The sequence below is a fragment of the Pleurodeles waltl genome, chromosome 4_1 (genome assembly GCF_031143425.1).
Source record: "Pleurodeles waltl isolate 20211129_DDA chromosome 4_1, aPleWal1.hap1.20221129, whole genome shotgun sequence".
Lineage (NCBI taxonomy): Eukaryota > Metazoa > Chordata > Amphibia > Caudata > Salamandridae > Pleurodeles > Pleurodeles waltl.
In genome coordinates, this window is record NC_090442.1 from 736,052,659 (window position 1) to 736,079,960 (window position 27,302).

The window sequence follows — 27,302 nt, forward strand, 5'->3', positions numbered from 1 at the left end:
ATGACAATGCACTAATACACTCTGCCTTTGTTACATTCACAAATCGCCTCCTTCATGTCCATAAAAGGTAGCTGGGTCACAAAAGCTTGTCAATCTCAAAGAAGAGGTTGCGGGGAAGCAGTGGAGGGTTATCCATTCCTCTTACAATTCCGGCAATGAGATACTAGGCAGAGTAGTGTTTTTTTGTTAGTCTTCTACATCTTCATCGTCCTATTAAGGACTTTGCTTGTATAGAAATCATTTGAGTCTTTGGCTTGCTGTGATATTCATTTATTGACTTTAAAAGATCCTCTCTGCCATAAATCTAGAAGTATATTGTCTTTAGCAAGGATCTATCTTCATGGTGATGATCCTAAATGAGCTTTAGGTCAAGATTGTGCTTTTGGTTTGTCAGCTTAGACCCCGTTATTCTTTGACTGAAGACACATTGTACAGGCTGTATGCCTATGTATCTCTTAAGTTCGACCTGGAAATAACAAACCTAACTGCTTGTAGGTACTCTGACAATCTGTAACATATGTTCCTCTTTCACCAGACAACAAGATAGTTGAAGTCACAATGCAAATGACTCTTCTAGCAATGGTGAAGTCTGGTGTCTCAAACTGCTCGTTTCACCTTAAAAAAGGCTGCTATAGTAGAGGTTCAGCTATGCTTTTTTTTTTTTTTCTTTTTTTTTTTTGGCAGGTGTTTATAATGTAGCAAATTGGGGATGGGTGTTGGGGGTTGCTATGCTTTTTGCAAACATTAGTCCAAAAAAAGGTAAAACTGGACACCCCTGTCGTACGAGGTGCAACTCAATCTTCTAGTATCCTGCGCACATGGACGGCTCAAACTTTAAAGTAAGCATATTTTTTTTTGGGGGGGGGGGGGGACTTTTTCTGATCCTGTTTGCCAGCACAGACTCATTCCTAAACAGTTGTTAAGGAGGGAGGCAAGGATTAAGAGGGCTAAAATCACCATTGAGGGGGCCGTGATCTGGCTACGCAGGAGGTGGCTGCTTGATCTGGGAGCTCCACCACCCGGCAGGACCAGGACAGAGGTAGTGGCGTGCCCTACTGCTGCAGGGCCTGTAACCATGTCTGCACCTTACTAATGTATGGGGGCCGCACCCTGACTGAGTGTGCAGGCCCCCCTCGCTGCCAGCTGCCCCAGTGCTCTGCCTCCAGCAACTTTGTGGAAGGGTAGAGGATACCTCAAAGGGGCCCATTTAGCATATGGCCACAGCCTATCTTCCGGGATGCTTGCCTAGGGCGCCCTGACACTCGGGACTATCTTCGCCTGTGGCGCTTGTGTGTTCTGGATTGTTCACCTGACGGAGACGGTTGGAGGACCACGCAGTGCCTTCCCTGAGCACAGGAATTATTTCCCCCTCCTCCCAGCAGACTGACTGCTTGAGGTGGGAATGGTCCTAAACACTGGCAGTCTCTACTCTCCTTCCCCCTCACCACAAGAGGACACGCATGACACGCTAAATTCTGCTGGTGCTTCTTTCCAGGCTGCAACCCGATCCTAGCTGTCGGGTGTCCCCCTGGGCTGTGTGGTTCTGACATACACCCTGGTCTTCCATGCAACTCTCCAGATCCTACCTCCTAGCCGATACGGATTGTGTGGGATCCCTGCACTACGTCTGCCACCTGCGCCCCAGTTCTTTAAGTCACTTAGAGACTCTCTGACCCCTGGGTCGCAGCTTCGGCCCCCGGAGTCTGGACCAGAGATGCCCTCAGGCAAACTCAGTGCTAAGACTAATACCAAACCTGTACATCAACTTCTCTTCTCGGAAGCTGTACAAACCCCCGCTCCACGGCCACCACAAAGAGAACGGCACTTGCAGACCAGGCCACTGACCCTATTGACCCAGCACAGGGCATCACCATGAAGCGTATTTTGCAGGAAGTCACAGCAGTGGGCCGGAGGCTGGAGGGGATGGACTCTAATATAATGGAGTCCAAATCCATTTGCATGAACAATGCAGGCTTTCAGAATCGAGTGGCCGGCCTGGAACACTGGGTCACGGCAGCGGAGGACCACCTTAAAGGCCTACTGGAGCAAGACCAAGAACTTCTCTTTCGCCACAGTAAGGTCATCGACCTGGAAGACCGAATTCGCAGAGGCAGTATCTCCTACCTTTTTCCTCCCACCTTCCCTCTTTGCCGCTCCCTCCCATGCCACTCCAATAACCATTTGAAACCCCTCATACCTTTCACCCCCTACTCTTCCTCTCATGGAATGTCAATGGGCTGACTCATTATGTAAAACGAATAAAGGTACTCTCCAATCTCCAGTGGAAACGTACAGATGTGGTCTTGTCACAGGAGACCAACCTCCAATCCGATAAATTGCACCGGAACTTGGTGGGGAAGGTACTCTACAGCAGCTGAACGAAACTGCCAACGCCAAAGACTGAGAGACAACTAGGAAATGTGGTGTGGCGATCCTACTCCACAAGACGCTACCCGTCACTGTTACCAAAACATGGTGTGATCCTGATAGCAGGTTTATATTTACAAAACTGATGGTCGTGGAAACCACGGTATGTGTAGGATCTGTCTACGTGCCTAGGGAATCTAAATGTAGATTCTTCATCTGTCTCCTCCTTACTGAGATAGGGGCCTCTCAATACATTATAGGGGCTGACCTGAATCTTGCCCGAGACGTGGTGCTCGATAGGCCTGGCACCCTAGTCGTAGGCAACAACCTGGATAGGGCCTTGCTGAGCGATTTGACCCCAGACTGGTAGACCAATGGAGGCTTACACACCCGGCTGATAGGGAATACTCTTTCCTTTCGCTCGTACATGGTACCCAGTCACAGCTGAATTACGTTCTCATTTCTCAGAGCGTAGTGGCCCACACCTGAGACTCTTGCATTTTATAACCTGCCCTCTCTGACCATGCTCCGATTCTGCTGTTGATGGGCATTGGCCTATCTTCTCCAGGTCATAAACCCTGGCGCCTAGCAGTGCAACGTTACAAGGTAAAATTCAACTCCAAACTCATGTCTCCACCTACCACCTGGAAAATAACAAAGTCTTGATTACGTCTCACATGACCATATGGGCGGCTGTGAAAGCAACCATCAGAGGGCAACGGATGAAGGATGCAGTGGTAGCTAATAAACAAAGAGTGGCTCGTCAGAAGCTGACATTGCGTCCGTCACCCATCTCTACACCACCCGCCCCTCACTGTCCATGCGTCGTCGTTTGAAGCAGGTCAGGGTAGCCCTTTATTAACTTTTTACTTCTAGGGGCAGAACACGCCGTATGAACAAGGGGAAAAAGCCGGTCAGCTACTAGAGGGTCAGCTGCTCCAACTGGAGGCGACAAGGGCCATCTCTGCCATTACCCCCTCGAGTAGCACAGTCCTCACTCGCCCCCCAGGACATTAATGCATTTGTGTCATCTTACCAGGAGCTGCACACACCGGAAACGGTGGCCAGCCTCAAGTGCAAACCTTTCTGGTAGGCTTTCGAATGCCCCTTTTATCACCCGACGGCCGGGCACTTTTGGAAGGTGAGATCAGTTAAACCGAAATCGCCCAAGCTAAATCCAGGCTCCTGTATCACAAGGCTCCTGGGGAGGATGGTTTCCCTGCCGAATTTTAGAAATGGGCAGGAGAAGAGGTTGTTGACTCCCTCTACAAAGCATTCTGGGAGGCAATCCAGGATGATTCCTTGGGCTCCTTCTCAAATAAAACAACAATAGAGGTCTTCCCTAAACCTGGGAAGGACCCCCTCCAGTGTGGTAGCTTTCATCTAATTACCATCTGAATGGAGATGTAAAAATTCTTGCCAGCGTTCTGGCAGCTCACCTCCGCAAGATCTTCCCGTCTCTCCTACACCATACCCAGTTATGATTCGTACAGGGCTGCACTTCCAGAAATCACCTCTGCACATTGTTCCATATCCTCTGGGAAGCTAGGGACCTGGCAGATGAGACCCTAGCCCTATTGCTCGACACCAAAAAGGTATTTGATTGCATCGAATGGGGTTATCTATTTGCAACAATGCAAACATTTGTACTGTGAGACCAGTTTATTGCCAAAGTCCGCCTAATTTACAATTGCTCCATGGCCCTGGTCCATTGTTGTGTTTTTTTGTCTGGCCCCCTTCCGATATGCAGGAGAACGCAACAAAGCTGCCCACCTTTGCTGCTCTTATTCCTCTTGGCAAAGGAACCCCTGGCGACCACCATCTGCCACCCCCCTACTTTCTGGGATACTCCGAGAGGGGAGTCCTAACTGTACCTTTATGCAGACAACCTCCTGCTCACCCTGAAGGACCTGGACTGTTCTCTTCCGGCTTTACTGGAGATCATCATCAACAACTTTGTGCTCCTTTCCGGTTATCGGGTGAACTGGGACAAGAGCGATGCATTGCCCCCCTCTCCACTATCGCCATGAGGGCGGCCATCCACGGTTATCCCTTCAGATGGACCCCCATCCCGTCTTAAATATCTGGGCCTTCTTGTTAGCAGAGAATTGGACTGTATGGTGGCAGAGAACGTTGACCCTCTCATAGCCCGGATGAAATTGGACTTTAAGAAATGGTCGCAACTGGGACTCTCCATATGGGGCTGGGTTCAGGCTGTATGGGTGGTCACCCTACCGCAATTCACCTATGTATTCAGTATGCTCCTCCTCCCGGTACCCCTCACGACATTCCGGTTGGTGGATGCAAAGATCCGGTCCTTTGTGTGGGGCCCCCCCTGACCACGTCTTTCATCTGCCAAACTCAAGGCCTGCTGTTCCTGTGGAGGCTTGGTACTCCCGTCGGCGGAACAGTACACTTCGGGCCTCCATCTCTCCCAGTTGTCATACATGCTGCCTGACGCGCCGGAGCCGCTGCAATGGGTCATAACGGAATGGCTGCTACTCTCCAGCCCAGCAGGCCTCCACTTTCTATACAGCAGATGCCTGCCCCCCCTCCATTCCCCCTCATCACCCCGCTTCTTGCACACCGCCTTCTTTGCCTCCACAGACGCCTTCATGCACAAGCCCCGCTGTGGGGCAATGACAGTATCCAAATTGACGGAGAGGTGCTAAATTGGGTGCAATGGCGAGCGTCAGGCATCCACAGCCTAGACCAAGTCTAGGCTAGGATGGCGCTCTTTAGTCCTTTCAAGAACTAAGGATTATTTGACCTACAGCCACAACAGGAGTGGCGGTACCTCCAACTGAAACACTGCTTGCAATGTTATTTGGGAGCCCGCCCCTGGACTCTTCAGTCCTCCTCTGTAGTCTCCTACCTTAGCACCTGGGGCCACTTCAAGGGCGTGATGTTGGGTCTCTGACACCTTTACTCATCACCTTTTCCCCACAGCCCCTCTTCGATAGTCTCCGCACTTAATGGCAAATGCGCCTTCACACGGAGATTAGGGAGGAAGACTGGACTGAGATGATGGAATCCCTCGACAGAGGCACACGTAGGCCCGCATGAATTTCTGCCTCTTCAAAACACTCCATGATTGGCACTGGACCCGGCTAATGACACAAGATGGGTCTCCTACCCCACGGGAATTGCTGGCGATGTGCAGCTACTAGATGCGACCTAATGCATATCCTCTGTGAATACTCCTCAATAAGATCCTTTTGGACTGACTATTGGTTCCACCCTAAGGGTCTCCATGACACTACAGACACCCCTTTCTTCCTCTTTAATCCTCCTATATGACACAGGAGACTCACCGGACCTGTCCCGCCCGCAGCGCCACCGCTTGCATACGGCTCTTGCGACAGCCAAAAACTGCATTTGCCGCCACTGGTCCCCCTCCCTCCCACAGCAGAGGAGTGGACTGTGGCGATGGTGCAGACAGCAGCCCATGAGCACATCATCTATCACTTGCAAGACCAATCTGCTTTATTTCTGCAGACCTGGCCGCCCTTCCTACAGGACGACCCCAATATCACTGCCCTGCTGCTGTGGAGACAGGTGACACCATAGATATCCTGACACCCACCTCTCCCTCACCCTCTTCCCCTCCCCACCTTTCTGTAACCCTCCCTCCATCACTCCCGCTGGTCCCACCTGGGGGCTACCTTACCTATCCTGTCCGGTGTCCAGCCCGTCTCTGCCCTCCCCCTCCCCCCATTTCATTGATTGCCACCGCTCCTTGGGCAGTCTGCCCCCATACTACAGCATTGATGGACGTTCTGTTCTTGCCCCTTCTCCTCCCTGAACCATGGAGAATTCTATCTCCCTTCAGTGGTCTTCTATCCTCTATCTCTTGCCAATTCTCTTTGCTCCTATTGTAGAGCGTTAACATGTTGATGAACTGTCCCCCCCTCCCGCCCCCAACAGACCCCAGAACCATAGCTACCACGTCTCGCACAAGGACCTTCCATGTTTTCTTACTATCATATACCCTTATGTGGGATTCCGTTTTTCAATTTATATGATATACGCCCTTCTTCCTACACCCACCCCCCTCCTTGGGTCCCGTTGCTCGGTCGCTGTTATGTGTTAGATATTGTATTCTGCAATTCTGTATCACACTATGCAGTATTATGTTTTGTGATATGACACTTCCAAAGAGCGCTGTAACTTTTATGTTCTGTTTCTACAGTAAAATATTGCAACACAAAAAAATAAATCACCATCGACTTCTTCCCACAGTTTGTAGGAATGATTGCGTTTGACATTCAAAATAAACTCTTGCCTTGTTTATTATGCTGTCCATCATATATATCAGTAACTGCTAAACAAGTTACAGGTATTTCTATTTAACTAATTGGGTAATTTGCCTTGCGTCTCAGGGGGTAGAAAATTGACCTCAACAGCCTTCTTTCATGTTGACCTAGGGCTGTTTAGTGAGGCATTTAATTTTTTTAGTTTCTTATTTTACTGTTCTGGCTGGGATATCCTCATCTGAGGAGGACTTGTTACATGGTGCATGCAGGACATACAGGAACAAAGGTCAAAATTCCTACTTGGTTCTTATTCAAAAATGCATTTAAAACAGCTGCTTACTTAGCAGATAAAGACCAAAAACTTAGGGGCAGAAAAATTGCATTTACGTCAGGTGGGCTCTGGCTTCATGCAGATTAAGTAACACCTTGCCTCTAGATCTGCATTGTATTATAGACATGGTCACCGCAATAAAGGAGTGGTCAGTGGGCTCATAGTCCCTGAGGTTGCCCCTTGGAAGAGGGGAAAATGGGTCCCATGGGCCTTCCAGACATCCCCCTGCTGGCAGATGTTACTTGCTCCACTTTATTTCAGGGAATCCCTGTCTCCATTTGAAAAGCAGGCTAAGTTGCTGCCTACAAATTGAGAGGTGGACAAGTGGCTTCAACCAGCTGGCCTGTTTAGCACTAATTTGTTGCACAGGGCAGGCGCAAGTTCAGGACAGCACATTAGGTGTAATAAGGCGCCTGGACCAGGTCTGCACCCGGTGAACAGAGTAAAAGTTGTACCACAGTGCAGACAGCAGCACATAAAGTAGTTCCTGCAGATTTGTCATTGTCTTCCTTGAGGGTGTAAGTAGGGCACTTTTTTTTATTTGCTTTTCCTTCTGCACCCTTAACCTCTGTAGGTGTGCAGAATAAATGAGCAGATCTGACATCACAATTCCAATTCCTGTATGCTCATGTTGTTGTATCTTGTGAAGCCTCACAAATCAACACCATAGGCTGTGCAGTGCCACGTGGCACTGGTGAATCAACCTAACTAAAAATGTTGAGGGATCCAGTGTGGCTCTTTGAAAGCGAATATAAGGAATCAATTTACAACTGTTAGAATGTTGCCAAGTAGTAAGGTTCATTCTGAACTCAAGATCGTTATCTGACCAGAGCAAATTGTTAAGTTTCTGCTCAGCAGAATGAAGTGGGCATGCTGGAATATAGCATGAAAATGGATGACTTTTTTTTTCTCTTTTTTTTCATTTTTTTTAAATAAACAAAAATAAAAAAACCCTGTAGAACAGTGTCTGAAACATAAAAAAAAAAAAAACCTTAATATGATTCCGGTGCGAATGCTATTGGTGCCATAACATGAATTAACATCACCATCAAGTTTACAAGCTTTGCATTAACTCTTCAAATCTGGCATCTTTCACTAGTACATTTTGGCTGTTGAAAACAGCTGAAATAGCTAGACCACCCTTTGAGGGTAGCAGGTGGGTGAGAGAGGATCAGGGCTTCTCATTCCAGTCATTTCGAGACACTCATAATGTGGCCCATGGTGGGCTATTACGGTAACAACTCCCCACTCAAAAAGAGACGGGCATTCCTCAGGCCAGTGAACATGAAAATGCTTAAGCTATTTGTAAAGTCATCGGTCTTAATCTTCTGCCCACAGCTCAATGACTAGGGGATCGTCATTTAACTAATAAAATGATCAGAACATAGTACCTATTGCACTTCCCTTCCACAACGTGTGACTCCTACGCTTTTTTTCACAGGAACACAGTAGCTCAGTATTTTCTATGAACTGTGCCCAAAATCAGTCTTCAGCAAACGTTTGTACAATTGTTAAGTAATTCAATTCTCAGATTTGTCTAGATTAAATCTAGGCTGATTTTGACCAATTAATCTTTGAGTATTTGCCAATTGATCTTAAGGTATTTGCCAGTTGTCTGTAATAAGCTCAGCTTTATTGTTCAAAATGTCACCACCCAAACCTCATGAATCATCTTTACTGATTTAGTGGGATTATATGGCACTGTAGTGCTAAATTATGCTTCAGGGTTGACTAAAATATGCACAATGAAAGAGTTTATTCTGCTGCATGTTGTGTGGCAGTATTATCTTGCTATTTTGTCATTTTAACTCTCATTAATACAAAAGATCTGAAACACTGTAAAATACAAAGGTTTCTTAAGAAAGATAGTGTATACATTCACTCCATCTTACTGAAAATGTTTCTCGCCAAAAGAATGATTCTGCTAATTTTGAGGTCGAATTTTATTAACACCTTCCTATCCAACTCCAAGAGTAATATAGTGATACACAACTTTGCACATGTAACATTGTATCTCGCAGCATTGCTGTGGTGTGGGACGATGTGGGACTGCGGCAAGGACTGACTTGTTACCCCTCTCCCTTTACAACCTTTTTTGTCTAGAAGGACGTTGGCCTGGGATTTAACAGAAACAATTTTAAAGACATGGATAGCAGTGGAGTGTGGGACAGTTGACAAGCTGTTTTTGCATGGGTAATTGAAAACATTTAGCCAGATCCGAGCAGACTTCAATGTTCCTGAGATGGAGAGATTCCACCATATACAGTTGCAGCAGTGGATTGTCCTTCCTGAGTTGAAGCACCATGCTCCCAAAGGACTTTTTGAATATCTTCTATGCCTCTATGGCATTTTTGTCATATTTATAAAGTATTGAATATTCTGCAGTCAAGATGAATTGCTCTAACAAATGCAGGTGGAAAGGACCAGTTGGCAAAGTTTTATCTAAGTGAAACATTTGATGAGGTGTTGTCTATATGAACTAAATTGGCCAGAAATGCTCAAGCATTGGGACTAGTGGGAACGGCTTAAATGCTGTAATTTTGGATGTGGTTGGAGGATGTATGTACCTTGCAGGGGATGGAAAATTTGGCATACAGCACACAAAATAGAAAAAATCTTCCAGAGGATATGAAGTCCAGTGGTGGTGAACATGATTACATAGATCTGAATTTCCACTGGATACTGCAGTTGCTCAGAATCCTGGACAGGGGCATAGTTTGAGTCTCCTTGGTGGACTAGGATGTTGTGCCTGCATTGAACATGCTGGTGAAGTACAAGGGCTTGTTCGTATTGCATTGAAGGGGTGGCCTGAGCTCTGGGCCGAGGGTAAGAAAGATATTGAAAGGTTAGGGAAGGCGGGTGTGACGGGTCGACTCTGTCCCGGTTGATCCCGCCATACCCCTGGGGCACCAGTGCTGTTGTGGTTCCTCACCCGGAAGCACACCGGTCAGGAACCTATCTGGATTTAGTTCCCGGTGCAATGGGGCTTCGTAAATCCCTTCGCACCGTCACCAAGGGGGAGAGGAGGAAGAAGGAAGAAGCGGCAGCACCGGAACCACCAGCGGCAATCGTGAAGGCAGCACCCAGACTTCCAGCTGCGCTCCAGGAGGCAGCCGCAGCACCCGGACTACCAACGGTGCTCCAGGAGGCAGCGGCAGCACCAGGACTACCAGCGGCGCTCCAGGAGGCAGAACAGCCCGGGACCCGGCCACACTCTGGGGAGAGCGTAGCCTCGGCAGGTACATGGGGCCAGGGAGTGATCTAATTTCCCACAATACGAGCGGGAGGTGGGAGCGGGACAGGCAGTCTCCTAACGTATTTTCTGTGAGCATGGAGGGAGGGGAAGAAAAGAGAGAAAAGGAAGGGATTAATTAGTTTAAGTTTATTTATGCCAAGTATATTTTTCTTTTCACTTGGGTTCAGCCTTCATTAAGGCATAAGTAAAACCCCAGAAGGTGTAATTTTATTTTGTTTGCGTCAGTGTCCAAAAACCATGGCCTTCTGTGGAGCTGATCCATCATAAAAGTGAAAAGAAGGAAGACAAAGAAGGCTCAAAATTGTAATATTCTAATTCAAAGAATAAAATAAAAGAGGGAAAAGACAGGGAAACAAAACGACCTTTGAAGACAAGAGAAGAGTTTAGACGAAAGCCAGAGAGAAAATACCTAGAGAGAGAGACATAGAGAGTGAGAGAGAAACCAAAGAGCATAGAAGGAGGAATACAGAAGATATAGGACAGAGAAAACAGACTAAAGAAAAATAACGAGAGAGAAAAAAAACTTACCAGACTACTCATCGTTGTCTGTCTCTGCTTCTTCCCCACATGTACCTCCTGAGAGCCCACCTGGAAGAAAGAAGAGGAACATGAATATCCTATGAACCCAGAGGCAGAACTACGAAAACCATAAACTACAATCACCAATCCACTTAATAAAGACATTGTGTGCGCCATATATCACTGAGTTCGTGTCGTCATTACGGTATCCCCTGTCACAGCAGGTTACATTTAGTAGGGAATAAAAGGGGTTATAAGGGGGGTTACTTAGAGAGCTATTTAATTTAAGGTGTTCTGTTCTCAATGCTGTAATGTCTTTTGAGACAAAAGCCTCAATAAAATTAAAGGCGGTTCAAATAAGGCGTATTTAGAAATGTTACAGACAACAATGAAATAAGTTTTAGAATAACAATTTAGTTCAAAGTCCTCTAACTAAAGAGGTGCTTGGTGTGGGAAGCAAAACATCAAAATAATGCTAAGTTATTCACATTGCAGTACTTTTTTTTTTTATCTTAATGATTTTATAACTTGCTCATATGATAGAGACTGAGGGACATGGAAAAGAGCTGGGGATATCTAGCAAGGAGGGGAGCCAGAGGTAGCCATCTTACAGTGTTACATGCTTTGAGAAAAAGGTGTCCTCCAGTAGGTTCTGGAAAAGAGGCTATATTGTGATCTTTTAGTTTGGGAATGTCCCCTGTTTGGCAAGCAGGTATATTCTCTTGCCCTCAGTGCATTTGAAAATGGTGTCCCAATTTATAAATTTGGTCTCAGTGTCATGCTGATTGTGGGGGCAGCGGCCTGTGCCTGTCCCTTACAATGCAAGGGCCGACCTGTCCTGTGCCGTGGAGGGCCACACCAACCTGTCCTCCCTGTAGACAGTGGACCATTGTCACTTTCCATAAAGTGCTGGTGGCAGTGTAGTGTGTTTTGCAGATCTTTAATGTGACCAAACGTTTTTATCTGTGTCAGTGTGAGTGTGGCCAACTGATGCCTATTTTGCAGAGTTCTGATGTTATGTGAAACCCTTGCACTGACATCCGTGTGCATGTCGAAAGCAAGTGCAATGATCGCATTACACTTATTTGGAAGTAGGACTCTGAGTGAGTCTGATTACTGCAGGCAGTGGAATCCATTGTGAATCCGTTTGACTATGTCTTAGCACAAAATAAAGGATGATGACAGAACTGTGAAAGTACATTGCTGTGCCTGGTGGTTGGACACCCATAAACTAAAATGAGATTGATGGAGATAGGGCTCTGCTTGGAAATTCTAGAAGTACGTTTGTTAGCAAGGGGCTGCTGAATAGTACTTCCTGAGCATTGCCATAACTGGTGACTTTTTGAGCTCTTGCAGTCCCCCTCCCTCCTACCCCCACTTCCAACTTACACACTTGAGCACCCTGTGGCTGCTCGCCTTTGGTACCCTGAGTTAAGTGCAAAAAGGCTTGTATTTTACCCATTTTGTAAAACCCTGGTAAGTCTGGCGCCATAACACTGGTGACAAGCTACCTCCACCACAGGTGGGGCCCATTAGTCTTTCATGCCTTATGCCTCCCTCTCGCCCACACCCAAAGTGTGTCTAACAGTCATGTTGTGGAGGTGCATTGGCAGTGTTCGAGAGAAGAGCCTTGGTGTGTGCAGAGATCTTCTTCCAGTTTCAGTTTAAATGGGCATAGTGTGAGATGGGTGATGTAGGACAACCCTAGGCATATGATGTACATATTTTGGAAAGGTAGTCCAGGTCTGTTTCTTAAAATCATTTGTGTACAAATCCCAGGGTTTTGGAATAATCATGTGCTTAATACTCAGCCAGAGGAGAGATTTTAAAGTTGGGGGAGATATGATCCAGACCTTTTAATCCACAGATAAGTTGTGCAGTAACGTTTGGAAGGAAGCCCCCATTTATTCAGTTTCTTTAGTCCGTGCATTATAGGGCTATGGCTTTGACAAGGGTGAATAAATCAGAGGTCTGAATTAAAGAGAGCATGCTTCTGTGGTAGCTGCTGTGGAGAAAGTATGTATGTCTTGGTTACAGAGTTAAACAAAGGTGGGGTATGAAATGTAGGTTGTTAGAGAGTTCCCATATCTCTAACTGAATTTTGAAGGGTCAGGAGGGGACACCAGGGAGATGAGAACAAACATGGTCTATGGTATTTCAGTGCTAATAAAATATAATCTTTGATTTTGTGCCATTCTTCTAGGGTTTGTTGTCGATTTATACAATTTTTTTAATCACTTGAGTCAGTCCGGCATATCTTTGCTTTGTTATGCCTTTTTTAGGTACTTAATGCTTTTTAAGTTTCTGAAGCTTATCAATCATACCAGATGTTAAGGCTTTTAAGGATTAATAAAAGGAAGACCAACGAAGTAGTGAAGTGAGCTGATAAAAGTTATGAACCTCGAGGTTCTCACACCAGATGTCTCCTGAGAAGACAGGACCTCGGTTTGTCTGATGGATAAAGTTAAACACAAAAGATCTGAAGCACTGAAATGCAGTGGGGTTTTACTCCTAATTTAGACTCAGTCAGGACATAAGAGTACAGATAGGCAATTTTTTGTTTAAATGAGATGCCTATTTTAAGTCATAACTGTGTTGTACAAACATTCCCCTTCAGGTTGGTGTGCAGAGGTATAAACTGCATGCAGTTTGCATTTGTTTTTAGGGTTTGCTGTCTGGCAACCTCTATCATACTGTAAATTTAAAGGTGTTCCTTTTAATTTTAGATTTAATCTGATGCATTTGAAGAAGAGATTGTCAAAGATTTGTAGTTGGCAGTAGGAAGGGCTTTGGTAGAAGGGCATATTTTGTTAATCATAAATAGCTCCTTGTTTTTCTGTTAATTTTTTTACTTGACAGAATACAAGTTACAGCCCTCCTTCTGGCTCCCCACCGTACCCCAGCAGCATTGGTCCAGCGGATAGTGGCTTGAGATCACGATACCGTTCATGCCCATCCAGCTACACATCTCCTACTGGTAAAGACGACTACATGTCTGACCTGAAGTCACTGGACTGCTTCCTACGCTGTGAAGAGGAGAAGCTGCATCGTGCTCATCTAGGTAAATATAACATTTGGCTCTCTGTAGAAAATTCAATCTAAACAGTAATTTTGTTTTTTTATTTAGCAGTCTGTTTGCTGTTGGTGTTGAAGAAAGAGTTTACCAGTATGCATATTTATTATTTTTTAGGTTGGTAGAGGGCACATTACATACGAGAGGGAGAGAATATGATGAAGATGCAGTGTATTCTGTTAGTGGTCACTTGTGGGCACCATTGCAAATGTCCAACAGCTGATATGCTTTTCTCATGTATTTTACAAATGCTCTGAATCCTGAGAGCAAGTTAGGTTTTTACCTTGAGTCATTCCTGATTAAATCAACTGAATAAAGAAACCTCTGTGGATGAAGTCGAGAGGTAAATGGAAAGATAATTTGGAATTTAATGGGTACTCATCAAGGTCTGTTCCTCCCAACAAAGTCCCATGCTAGTGCTTGATTCCACATTGTCTGTGAAATCAAATGTGTGAGAAAAGTAATAGTCTATGAAGTGCAGATGGATGCAGCCTTAAGGGGAAATTACCCTTTCCAGATATTTGTAGATGCCTTTATTTCCACCAAATTTAATACTACTGTATGGGACCATTACTGTTTTTATGGTGTAAATCTGTTATTAATTCAAAGGCATAATGATATATTTGTATAAGCTTATGCTTTTTGTCTAAGCTGCCAAGTAATGCACTCAGAAGTTTTGAACTTACTAACTAAAGCTATATTGAAACAGGATCCCACAAATTGGCATTTCCTACCCTGCTGAGCATACAATGGAAGTTTAGGCTGATGCACATTCCTGGTGCCAACATGTTACTATCTAGCTTATTGACCACTTCAGGACCTTAAAGACCCCTCCATCAGGTAGCAAACAGAAATAATCTCCCTCACAAAAATGTCTTTAGTCGATACACTGCATCCAGTGAGGAGAGAGGAACTTCAGACCTCTACTCACCAGTAAGCCAAATGGATATCTGGGAATTGTCAGTAATTACTGCCTGAGGTTATCGATGCACACAGCTTGGAAAGCTTCCTGGCCCACTTTCTCCAATTTGACCCTCGGAGTTGACAAGGGAGATTTGGAGGAGTTGTACGGCAAATGTATTATAAATGAGAGGCCCGAGGAAGTTGTGTTGTGCATGCTGGAGGGAAACATTGAATTAAGGAATGTGAAGCAGCTCCTCGACCAGCGTGACGCTCCCCCAATGCTGCTGCAGACCACTCGTCACTGGAACGCTGCCATAGTCCTATAACTATTGTACCCTCAATTCTGTTACTGAACTGTACTGCACTGTACTGTATTTGGTTTTTTGTTTGCTCCTGTATTTTAATTGTTTGCTGTTTTCTTTTTGCCACACCTGCTCCAGATGTTTTTCTTGCTCCTTGCCCTCCCGCATTCTGTGTCCTGCCAGCCCCTCCCACCACCTATGACTACGCCAGCGCATTAAAGGCAAGCCCATCCGTGCCTTGATCGCGCCCAGTGCCAGGAACCCTGCACAGCCACACAGTGGCAGACCTCCAAGCCCTGGTTCCCAGGCGCATCGACAACAATTGCTGCCACACATCTCCACGCGCCACCAGAGGACCGTTCTCCTGCCAGCACTGCTGCTTTTGCCTGCAACACCGAAGAAACCACCAATACCAGAGACACCTCAAACACAACTGCACCCACCACGCTGAATGAGACCGCCACAACTCCAGTGCATTCTACTCAATGCACGATCACTCGGGAAACTTGCCACAGAGATCTGGCACACTATCTCATCCCTCACCCCGGATGCCATCTTCCTCACAGAGATCTGGCTGAACCCCGCCTCCACGCCGGACATCCCCATCTCCACCCCCAAATGCTACAAGATGACACACTGGTACCGAACCAACAAATACAGTGGTTGAATTGCCATCCTTCAAAAGGACACCATCTGCTGCATGACGGTAGTGTGGGATATGAAATGACGAAGCCAGGAGCCGCAGAAGTAGAGATAATGCTTGAAGATTTATTTCAGAAGAAGAACCTTCAGCCACTGATACTCAAAACATCTCTCAGCCTTCATGTCCTTCATTCAGTTCAAATCACAGCATTCCATCTCAGAATCATATTAGAATAATACATTTCCCTAGAGGGAAGACGAGGATAGGAACATACCAACCTAAGGGAGGATGCAAGTAATAAAAAACAAATCAAAATACCACCCAACCCCCACCCCCTTTCCAGCCCCTCCAAAAAATGAAATACAAATAGCTAAATATGATCAAGACTATTTCAGAACTCTATTTGTGTTCCAAATATGTCCATCATCAACTTTGACTGCCCCCTTGAACACTTGTATCACTTTATACAATTTACTGAAGCATTTCACATTATGCAGGGTAACTTTATTTTTACCACATTACCCACCATGATCTCCACTTCCTTAACTGATTGCGTAGATCATATTTCAACTTTCATTGTTCTTGAATGTGAGTTTCCTTCATCTTAGCACCCTCCCTTTGTTCCGCTATAGCCGATAACTTTTACATATACCTTCACCCATAGTGGACTCACTTTGGTATGGGGAATGACTTCTCTGAATAGAACAAAAGGAGCTATTCCAGTAGTAGTATGGGGAGTGTACCTGTACTCCTCCACTCTGGATTTAATCATTTCAGTCTAACTTACAGCTTTCTGTTTTGCCATTCGAATAGATTCTTTAAGAGTTCTATTAAATCGTTCCACCATGCCGTTTGTTTCTGGGTGATAGAGTGGACACTTTTTGTGAAAATTCCCTCTGGAATCCAGATATTCCTCCAGTGCCTTGGAAGTAAATTGCACCCCATTGTCTGCTAATATGTTCTTGGGTTCGCACTCACATGCAAACACCTCAGTACTTAATTTCAAAACTGACATGGTAGTTATTTCAGAAATCACCATTACTTCAGGCCGTCTGGACAGACCATCCATCACAACCACCTCGTTCTTAACCGAAGATACACAACTTATGGGACCCATAATGTCTAACAATACTTCCTTCCAAACCTCTTTGGTAATTTCTCTTATGACCTTTGGATTAGTTCTGACTTTAAGGGATTTGTCAGACATCTTCCATTCTTCACAATCTCTAACTCTTTTTTAATATCAAATCCATGCCAGGGCACCAATAAATAGCCCTTAGTCTTTCCTTTGATGACCACTATGCGCCAAATGTACCAGGTGCTTTCTAAGACCGCGGGGGGGGTGCAAATTGAATACCTTTAAAGACTAATCCCTTTTCTACAGTCCTTGCATGAGCGTCTCATAATTCATCTAACTCTTGTCATGACATAAAGACATTTTCTCAGAAAGAATACTGTCCTTTCCCTTCAACAGTACCTCATCTTTGTGCAGTTCTTCCATCCACTCCTTTTCTGAAATACAACCTTCATTCACAACACACTTTAGTTTCCTCATTAACCCACCAAGATTACTTTTTATCTCCTCCTATCTCCACATGCAATTTGCTGATTTTGTTATCACACCCCGCAATATACCGCACCACAAATTGAAAATCTTGCAACCCTACAGTCCATTTACAAATACATGGAGAGAGACGCTATCCAATCCCTTTTTACCAAATACTTCTTGTAATGGCTTGTGATCCGATTGTACTACAAAACGCACACCCCATAGAAACTGCTTGACCTTCTTAAGAGTCCAGAAGACTGCTAATGCTACCTTTTCAATGGTGGAATACAGTGTTTCTGCTCCTCTGGGAGCCCTTGAAACAAAAGCTATGGTAACTTCTTTAGCATTCTATATTTGCTTTAGAACAAATCCCAAACCTTTACCACAAGCATCAGTTAAGACACAGCAGGGTAACCCAGGTTGAAAGCTCTTAAGAGATTGAGCAGATGACAAAGCATGTTTTATGTCATCAAATCCTTTCTGGCCATATTCTCATCATAGACATTTTTTGGAGTAGTTCCCTGTTGGAAAATAAACGTTTGGCAAAATTAGGTACATATCTTGCATAAAATTCCCCCATGCCTGATAAATGTTGAACTTCTTCTTTCTTCACTGGACTTCTTAAGTTCACAACATACTTCATTAAGTCTGCTTTAGGTCTCACACCTTCTGCTGAAATTACATGACCAAAATAAGTTATTTCAGGTTGACCATATTTAACTTGTTCACTTCTCAGAGTTATCTCTTTTGATCAAAAGATGTCCTAAACCTCTTTCACTTTTGTACATAATTTTCTGATATGTCTATGCACACATCAGCTTGAAAATATTTGACTCATTCAGTACCACCAAACATGTAATTCATTAATCTTTGAAATAAGGATCTGGATGAACATGAACCAAAGATGTCCTATTAAACTTGTAAACCCCGAAAGGTGTTATGAATGCAGTCAAATTTTTAGATTCATCACATAACTGTACTTGATGGTAAGCATAACGTATCTCTAATGTAGTAAATAATCTAGCATTACCTAAAGACCTGACCACCTCTGTAATGTTGGGCAGTTGAAATTTATCCTCTATAATGGCTTTGTTAAAATGCCTGAGATCCACGCAAAGTCTGATATGTCCAGAACGTTTGGTAGCCACTACAGTGGGAGCTATCCATTGAGCAGCTTCTGTTTCAATTATGCCTTTAGATTTTAATCTCTTAAAGTTTGTGTGTACTGCTTCTTGCAAACTAAAAGATATGTTTCTTACCTTGCAAGAAACCTGCACAGCATTCTTCTTTAAAAATATATATGATGTTTGTATCCTTTGATACAACCTACCCTTGAGTCAAACGCATCAGGAAATTCATTCATCACTACTTCTTTCACAATTCCTACTTTACAAACCTGTACCTGAGGTACCGAGCTGGGCCCTAAATAAATTCTCAATAACTTTAGGTGTGGCCAGTTTAAAATGGTATCACCCTTCACTGGTACATGCATTTTGCCTGTTGTTTTGTTTCTTCTGAAAGTAATGTTCACTTCAAAATATCCCACTAACTCAGTAGGTTTCCCACCATAGCCGTAGGGTGTGACAACCGGATCATGTAACTGGACAACCCCTTGGAAATATTTATAATAGTCAGATTCCAAAGCTAATGAAAATGTAGCTCCTATTACAAGTAATAAAATACAAAGAGAAATACCACTGTGACCTCATCAGATGACTGAACCCAATTAATGGAGCACCTCTCAGCTTCCAACTTCACACACAAAGAAAAAGCACCATCATAGGCACCCTGTCCTGCAGACCACCAAGCCCCAGCTTCTGCAACGCCATCCCTGACTGCAGTGCCCTGATCGCCATCAACTCCGAGCACTACATCTTCGTAGGGGATCTTAACTTCCACCTTGACAACCCCAGCAAACACAACCGACTTCCAGGAAAGCATGAGCAACATCGGCCTCAAGCAACTGGTCACCGACCCTGATATTCCTCTCGCCCCCACACACCCTCATCGCAGGACACACGCTTGACTCCATCTTCACGTCTAGCAACAAATTCAAGTTTGAACCACAGCTCACCTGGTCCGACCACTACAGCATCCACCTCACCATCTCAGGATTCACCAACAGTGGCACCGTGCCCTCCAGCTCCATGTGCTGAAACTGTAAAAAGATATCAGAAGACCAGTGGAACAAAGCTGTCACTCCCACCTCCCAGACACAAAAGCCAACCCAGAACAGACTGTGAAGAACTTCTCCCAGTGGATCACAGAAGAGGCCGACACAACCGCACCTGCCAAGCCAGCTAAATCTGAAGGATCTGCTAGAAGATTCTGCGAGTTCACTGCAGAGCTGAAATCCTCCAAAAGCAACTGCTGGCAACTAGAAAAGTGGTGTTCCAGCAAGGAGACAGGAGACCGTACCACCTGCAAGACAACACTCAACCAGTACCTCCGCTTCCTGACAGAAACAAAAAGAAGCCAGTTCAAGCAGGAGCAAGGAGCTCTTCGCCATTGTGAAGAAGTTCTGCAACCCCGCAGCTGCCAAGAACGACATCACTCTATCCCAAGAGCTGTGCAACACCCTGGCTGACTTCTTCCATGATGAGATTTCTGTCATCTACAAAAACATTGAACCCTCAAGTCCTGCTCACCCATTGGGACTGTTTCACAAGTCGAGCCACAATCTCCATCATGAACTGTCCACACCACATCTTCAACCTCGGGAGCAAGACGATTAGAGATGAGCTCAAGAAAGTCCTGAACACCTCCATCATCTCTGCTTCCTTCTCTGAGGACTGGAAACAGGCTGATATGAGGCCCCTCCTGAAGAAACCATCTGCCAACCCTGCAGAACCGAAGAACGACTGGATCATCTGCATGCTCCCCTTTCCAGCGATGGTTCTCAAAGGCAATCAACCAACAACTCACCAAACACCAGTAACACAACAACCTCCTGGACCCCTCTCAATCCAGATTCCAAGCCGACCCCAGCACTGAGACAGCCCTGATCACAGCCACTGATGACATCCGGGCCCTCCTGGAGGTGTGGCAAGACAGCTATACCTCTATTATACTACCAGGCTCACCGAACTCTGGTTCATCTTTGTGCGTCTGATCCTGGTCACTGACACTGCATGGTGGCGGTTTGCAGAAATTTGAAGACTTTGGGCTACCAAATTGCCCCAATCGGCTTCTCCCTTGGAGTCACTTGGCTTTGGCTGGGCTTTTGAAGCGGCTTCTCCTCAACACAGAAGGCAATCTCTATCCTTTGCTAGCCACCAGCTCCAGCCAGTGCAGGCTGTCTTTACTGGTAGCACGGTGCAGCAGGGCAATCCTTCTTCCAGTCCATTTGAGATGAGTTCGGGGGGGCCCTGCTTATACTCTGAAATGGCCTCCTGGCAGGATGTGTTTAGTAGCCAATGGGCTCCCTGGTTCTCTCCCTCCTGATGACTCCTTCCTGAAAAATGTGTTATCCGGGCATCCTAAGATGCACCATTCCGCCCACTCCCAGAATGTCAGGACCCCTCTCCCAGTTTGTGGCGCTCCCTAGCCCACCCCAGCGGTGTGGCTACCAAGGTGGCTGCAGGCCCCTGGAGAACTGGTTTTGCAACCGTTTTCCCTTCTCCTGTACCAGGTACAAACCTGTCTGCCTAAACAATGGAGCAGCCCTTCTCCAAGTGTTACCCATCTGCACTTCAAAGGCAGCTTCTCCTTCAAAGCTCACTTTTTAGGCCAACACTTGTGTATTGCTTCCTGCAGGAGGGAGGAGACACCTTCTTCCAGAGCAGGCCCCTATTTTAACCTTTCCTGGGAGTCATTGGTATGCCTTCCCAGCAGGGTAGAAAGTTGTCTCGCCTACAGGATCTCTTGCAACCAGTATGGGCAAGGGGACTGACGGCAACGAATTGACAACTTTTCTAAAGTTGCACACTTTAACTTGCTATGTTAATTTTGTCCTGAGAATCAAGTCGAGTTTAATGTAATGAGTTGTTTGATACCCTGTATTACACACTTTGGTCTCACCATTCCATAGTTAGCACAGCTGAGGAATCAGCGTGTAACTCTGCACTTGCCAATTGGTCAACCAAACTTTTCAATTGTAAAAGTATAGTTTTAACAATTTTACTACCAGAAAATATAATATACATGTTCTGCCTATTAAATCTGTGGCACCCTGCCTTAGGACTAGTTAGGCCTGCCATGGGGGTGACTTATACACATACTAGGGGGGAAGTCTGACTTTGCCATTTCATTAAATGGCAAATTCAGGCCAGCAGTTAAACTGCTCTTCCAGCCTGTAAATTGCATGCTGGGAGTCTTGCTTTACTTGTGTCTCACCCATGGTGGCACAACCAGTGCTGCAGTCCCTAGGAGCACCCTCTAGCGTTTATACCCTGGCCTGGGAGCCATTTAATAGGAGCTTAGAGGTAAGTCAGCTCAGCCAGTTGGGTAGAAGCCAATCTAACATACCAGTTTAATGGTTAGTGCACAGTCAATGAGTTCTGGTTCGCAGGCCTCAGTGCAGTTTCAGAGTAAAAAAAAAAAAAAACAACTGCAGCATCAGTCCAAAAACTTGGGGGTGACCATACAAAAATAGGCATTTCTTTCCATGGCCTCTTCCAGACGAAAGGTTACGGGCACCTAAACTTATACTGGTGGTTCTCATCATCTAAGTGGAAGAACCTGGAAAGGTCATCTGCATTGGCATGGTCAGTCCCAGGTCTGAGTTCTACCCTGTAGCAAAATGGACCACCTTAACAATTTGGAATTCTCTCCTCTTATCTGTATCAGCCATCTAAGAGGCCTGTGGTCAGTTTGTACTGTGAAATAAGTCTCAAACAGGAGTCCTAAAGTACACAACAGAATCTTGCTGTATCTGGCACTTACTTGCCTTGCCAGTCAGGCCTGCCTGCTGCAGGGCCTGAAGTACTTTCTTGAGGTGGACCAGGTGATCCTTCCAGATGAAGCTGAATACAGTAGGATGCTGTGGATGCATTGTGGTCAACAGGTTCTTGCTGCAACTACTCCTTGGTCCACAAAGAGTGTGAGTAGGTCCTGGTCACAGGCTCGACGACCCTTAAAGTCCTCTCTGTGCTGGCAGAAGTCCTGTCATCACTGGACTACTGGTTGTCCAGTATCTTGGTAACAGGTCAGTCCCTCCTATGTCGATAACTCATCCTCTGGAGGGTCCCAGCTGCACCTCAACAACACTCACGGGTTAAGGGAACTGATGTGCAACATTGTGCATCGGGTTCTGGTTCCTGCCACTGTAGTGGCATTTTGAAAACTTTGGGCTACCAAAGTGCCCCGCAGGCTTCACAGCTGTTGTGTCCCTGTGCTGTGAACAAGAGACCAGCTCACTGACCCTTGGCATCCCCTGGCTTTGCCTTTATTTGAAACTATGCATTAGCCATCCTCAAACACTTCTTTGTTCATTGCTTTCTCATTTCCCCAGAGTGAGCGAGGAATGAAAACCTATGCATTGTGTCACAATGAACAGAAGATTCCTCCTTTATTGGGACCGTTTCTATTATATATTTAGTAGCCAATCTACTATGTGCGCTTTTATTTGCAGCAGTCTGTATTTCTTTTTTCTTCTACATAGAAAGAATCTTTTCTGTTGTAGCAGTCAGATTAATAATGATGAGCCAAAGTGGTTTAATATGTTTTGCTATCAAGAAACCCAACCTACAAGTCGTGATCATGACAGGTCATAGGTGTGCTTCTGTAGCTGCAAGGAAAATATAGTTGGATGTTGAAGGCAAGCAGGCCAAGCCAAAGAGCTCAGGCTGCGTCTTGTCTGCCCTACTGTGTGAAACGAATGGAATGGTTCTCATTGCAGTGGTATCTAATCCTTCAGTCACACTACATTATAGTGTGCAGGGCCTACATCGGGCGTGATGCATAGGAGAGAAGTGCGCCTCTGCAAGGACGCACTTTCTGCATCCGCAGTACAATGTTCATCTTCTGCTGGAGTGCTGAGGTTGTCTAGGTGCTGTTCAGTCGCCTTAATTGACATTGTGGTGCAGTTTCTTTCCCCCCCGTGTCATACACAGTTATAACTCCCTACCTCTTGCTCTTGGTGAGAGGCCAATGTATGATCTGTGAGCAGTACCACTTTTGAGCCTGTAAGTAAATGCCTCCTTGGCCTGGTTGCCCCCTGACTTTTTGCCTTTGCTGATGCTATGTTTACAATTGAAAGTGTGCTGAGGCCTGCTAACCAGGCCCCAGCACCAGTGTTCTTTCCCTAACCTGTACTTTTGTATCCACAATTGGCAGACCCTGGCATCCAGATAAGTCCCTTGTAACTGGTACTTCTAGTACCAAGGGCCCTGATGCCAAGGAAGGTCTCTAAGGGCTGCAGCATGTCTTATGCCACCCTGGAGACCTCTCACTCAGCACAGACACACTGCTTGCCAGCTTGTGTGTGCTAGTGAGGACAAAACGAGTAAGTCGACATGGCACTCCCCTCAGGGTGCCATGCCAGCCTCTCACTGCCTATGCAGTATAGGTAAGACACCCCTCTAGCAGGCCTTACAGCCCTAAGGCAGGGTGCACTATACCATAGGTGAGGGTACCAGTGCATGAGCATGGTACCCCTACAGTGTCTAAACAAAACCTTAGACATTGTAAGTGCAGGGTAGCCATAAGAGTATATGGTCTGGGAGTCTGTCAAACACGAACTCCACAGCACCATAATGGCTATACGGAAAACTGGGAAGTTTGGTATCAAACTTCTCAGCACAATAAATGCACACTGATGCCAGTGTACATTTTATTGCAAAATACACCCCAGAGGGCACCTTAGAGGTGCCCCCTGAAACTTAACCGACTGTCTGTGTAGGCTGACTAGTTCCAGCAGCCTGCCACACCAGAGACATGTTGCTGGCCCCATGGGAGAGTGCCTTTGTCACTCTGAGGCCAGTAACAAAGCCTGCACTGGGTGGAGATGCTAACACCTCCCCCAGGCAGGAGCTGTGACACCTGGCGGTGAGCCTCAAAGGCTCACCCCTTTGTCACAGCCCAGCAGGGCACTCCAGCTTAGTGGAGTTGCCCGCCCCCACTTTTGGCGGCAAGGCTGGAGGGAACAAAGAAAGCAACAAGGAGGAGTCACTGGCCAGTCAGGACAGCCCCTAAGGTGTCCTGAACTGAAGTGACTCTAACTTTTAGAAATCCTCCATCTTGCAGATGGAGGATTCCCCCAATAGGGTTAGGATTGTGACCCCCTCCCCTTGGGAGGAGGCACAAAGAGGGTGTACCCACCCTCAGGGCTAGTAGCCATTGGCTACTAACCCCCCAGACCTAAACACGCCCTTAAATTTAGTATTTAAGGGCTACCCTGAACCCTAGAAAATTAGATTCCTGCAACTACAAGAAGAAGGACTGCCTAGCTGAAAACCCCTGCAGAGGAAGACCAGAAGACGACAACTGCCTTGGCTCCAGAAACTCACCGGCCTGTCTCCTGCCTTCCAAAGATCCTGCTCCAGCGACGCCTTCCAAAGGGACCAGCGACCTCGACATCCTCTGAGGACTGCCCCTGCTTCGAAAAGACAAGAAACTCCCGAGGACAGCGGACCTGCTCCAAGAAAGGCTGCAACTTTGTTTCCAGCAGCCCTGAAAGAACCCTGCAAGCTCCCCGCAAGAAGCGTGAGACTTGCAACACTGCACCCGGCGACCCCGACTCGGCTGGTGGAGATCCAACACCTCAGGAGGGACCCCAGGACTACTCTGATACTGTGAGTACCAAAACCTGTCCCCCCTGAGCCCCCACAGCGCCGCCTGCAGAGGGAATCCCGAGGCTTCCCCTGACCGCGACTCTTTGAATCCAAAGTCCCGACGCCTGGGAGAGACCCTGCACCCGCAGCCCCCAGGACCTGAAGGACCGGACTTTCACTGGAGAAGTGACCCCCAGGAGTCCCTCTCCCTTGCCCAAGTGGAGGTTTCCCCGAGGAATCCCCCCCTTGCCTGCCTGCAGCGCTGAAGAGATCCCGAGATCTCTCATAGACTAACATTGCGAACCCGACGCCTGTTTCTACACTGCACCCGGCCGCCCCCGCGCTGCTGAGGGTGAAATTTCTGTGTGGGCTTGTGTCCCCCCCGGTGCCCTACAAAACCCCCCTGGTCTGCCCTCCGAAGACGCGGGTACTTACCTGCAAGCAGACCGGAACCGGGGCACCCCCTTCTCTCCATTCTAGCCTATGTGTTTTGGGCACCACTTTGAACTCTGCACCTGACCGGCCCTGAGCTGCTGGTGTGGTGACTTTGGGGTTGCTCTGAACCCCCAACGGTGGGCTACCTTGGACCAAGAACTGAACCCTGTAAGTGTCTTACTTACCTGGTAAAACTAACAAAAACTTACCTCCCCTAGGAACTGTGAAAATTGCACTAAGTGTCCACTTTTAAAACCGCTATTTGTCAATAACTTGAAAAGTATACATGCAATTTTTATGATTTAAAGTTCCTAAAGTACTTACCTGCAATACCTTTCAAATGAGATATTACATGTAGAATTTGAACCTGTGGTTCTTAAAATAAACTAAGAAAAGATATTTTTCTATACAAAAACCTATTGGCTGGATTTGTCTCTGAGTGTGTGTACCTCATTTATTGTCTATGTGTATGTACAACAAATGCTTAACACTACTCCTTGGATAAGCCTACTGCTCGACCACACTACCACAAAATAGAGCATTAGTATTATCTCTTTTTACCACTATTTTACCTCTAAGGGGAACCCTTGGACTCTGTGCATGCTATTCCTTACTTTGAAATAGCACATACAGAGCCAACTTCCTACATTGGTGGATCAGCGGTGGGGTACAAGACTTTGCATTTGCTGGACTACTCAGCCAATACCTGATCACACGACAAATTCCAAAATTGTCATTAGAAATTGATTTTTGCAATTTGAAAAGTTTTCTAAATTCTTAAAAGACCTGCTAGGGCCTTGTGTTAGATCCTGTTTAGCATTTCTTTTAGAGTTTAAAAGTTTGTAAAAGTTTCAATTAGATTCTAGAACCAGTTTTAGATTCTTAAAAAGTATTCCAACTTTTAGAAGCAAAATGTCTAGCACAGATGTGACTGTGGTAGAACTCGACACCACACCTTACCTCCATCTTAAGATGAGGGAGCTAAGGTCACTCTGTAAAATAAAGAAAATAACAATGGGCCCCAAACCTACCAAAATACAGCTCCAGGAGCTTTTGGCAGAGTTTGAAAAGGCCAACCCCTCTGAGGGTGGCAACTCCGAGGAAGAGGATAGTGACTTGGAGGACATTTCCCCCCTACCAGTCCTATCTAAGGAGAACAGGGTCCCTCAAACCCTGACTCCAAAAATAATAGTCATAGATGCTGGTTCCCTCACAGGAGAGACCAACACCTCTGAAATCACTGAGGATAGCCCCAGTGAAGAGGACATCCAGTTAGCCAGGATGGCCAAAAGATTGGCTTTGGAAAGACAGATCCTAGCCATAGAGAGGGAAAGACAAGAGATGGGCCTAGGACCCATCAATGGTGGCAGCAACATAAATAGGGTCAGAGATTCTCCTGACATTTTGAAAATCCCTAAAGGGATTGTAACTAAATATGAAGATGGTGATGACATCACCAAATGGTTCACAGCTTTTGAGAGGGCTTGTGTAACCAGAAAAGTGAACAGATCTCACTGGGGTGCTCTCCTTTGGGAAATGTTCACAGGAAAGTGTAGGGATAGACTCCTCACACTCTCTGGACAAGATGCAGAATCTTATGACCTCATGAAGGGTACCCTGATTGAGGGCTTTGGATTCTCCACTGAGGAGTATAGGATTAGATTCAGGGGGGCTAAAAAATCCTCGAGCCAGACCTGGGTTGACTTTGTAGACTACTCAGTGAAAACACTAGATGGTTGGATTCAAGGCAGTGGTGTAAGTAATTATGATGGGCTGTACAATTTATTTGTGAAAGAACACCTGTTAAGTAATTGTTTCAATGATAAACTGCATCAGCATCTGGTAGACCTAGGACCAATTTCTCCCCAAGAATTGGGAAAGAAGGCGGACCATTGGGTCAAGACAAGGGTGTCCAAGACTTCAACAGGGGGTGACCAAAAGAAAGGGGTCACAAAG

The 27,302-nt window shown here is 45.9% G+C and overlaps 1 protein-coding gene across 3 annotated transcripts in view; it reads left to right on the forward strand.

Moving 5' to 3' along the window:
* TMEM209 (transmembrane protein 209) overlaps window positions 1-27,302 on the forward strand; it is a 247,680-nt gene that overhangs the window by 83,009 nt on the left and 137,369 nt on the right. For all 3 annotated transcript variants that reach the window (XM_069229331.1, XM_069229333.1, XM_069229332.1), the window contains exon 7: window positions 13,589-13,790. In XM_069229331.1, the coding sequence (XP_069085432.1) occupies window positions 13,589-13,790 (202 nt within the window). The remainder of the gene's footprint in view (window positions 1-13,588; window positions 13,791-27,302) is intronic.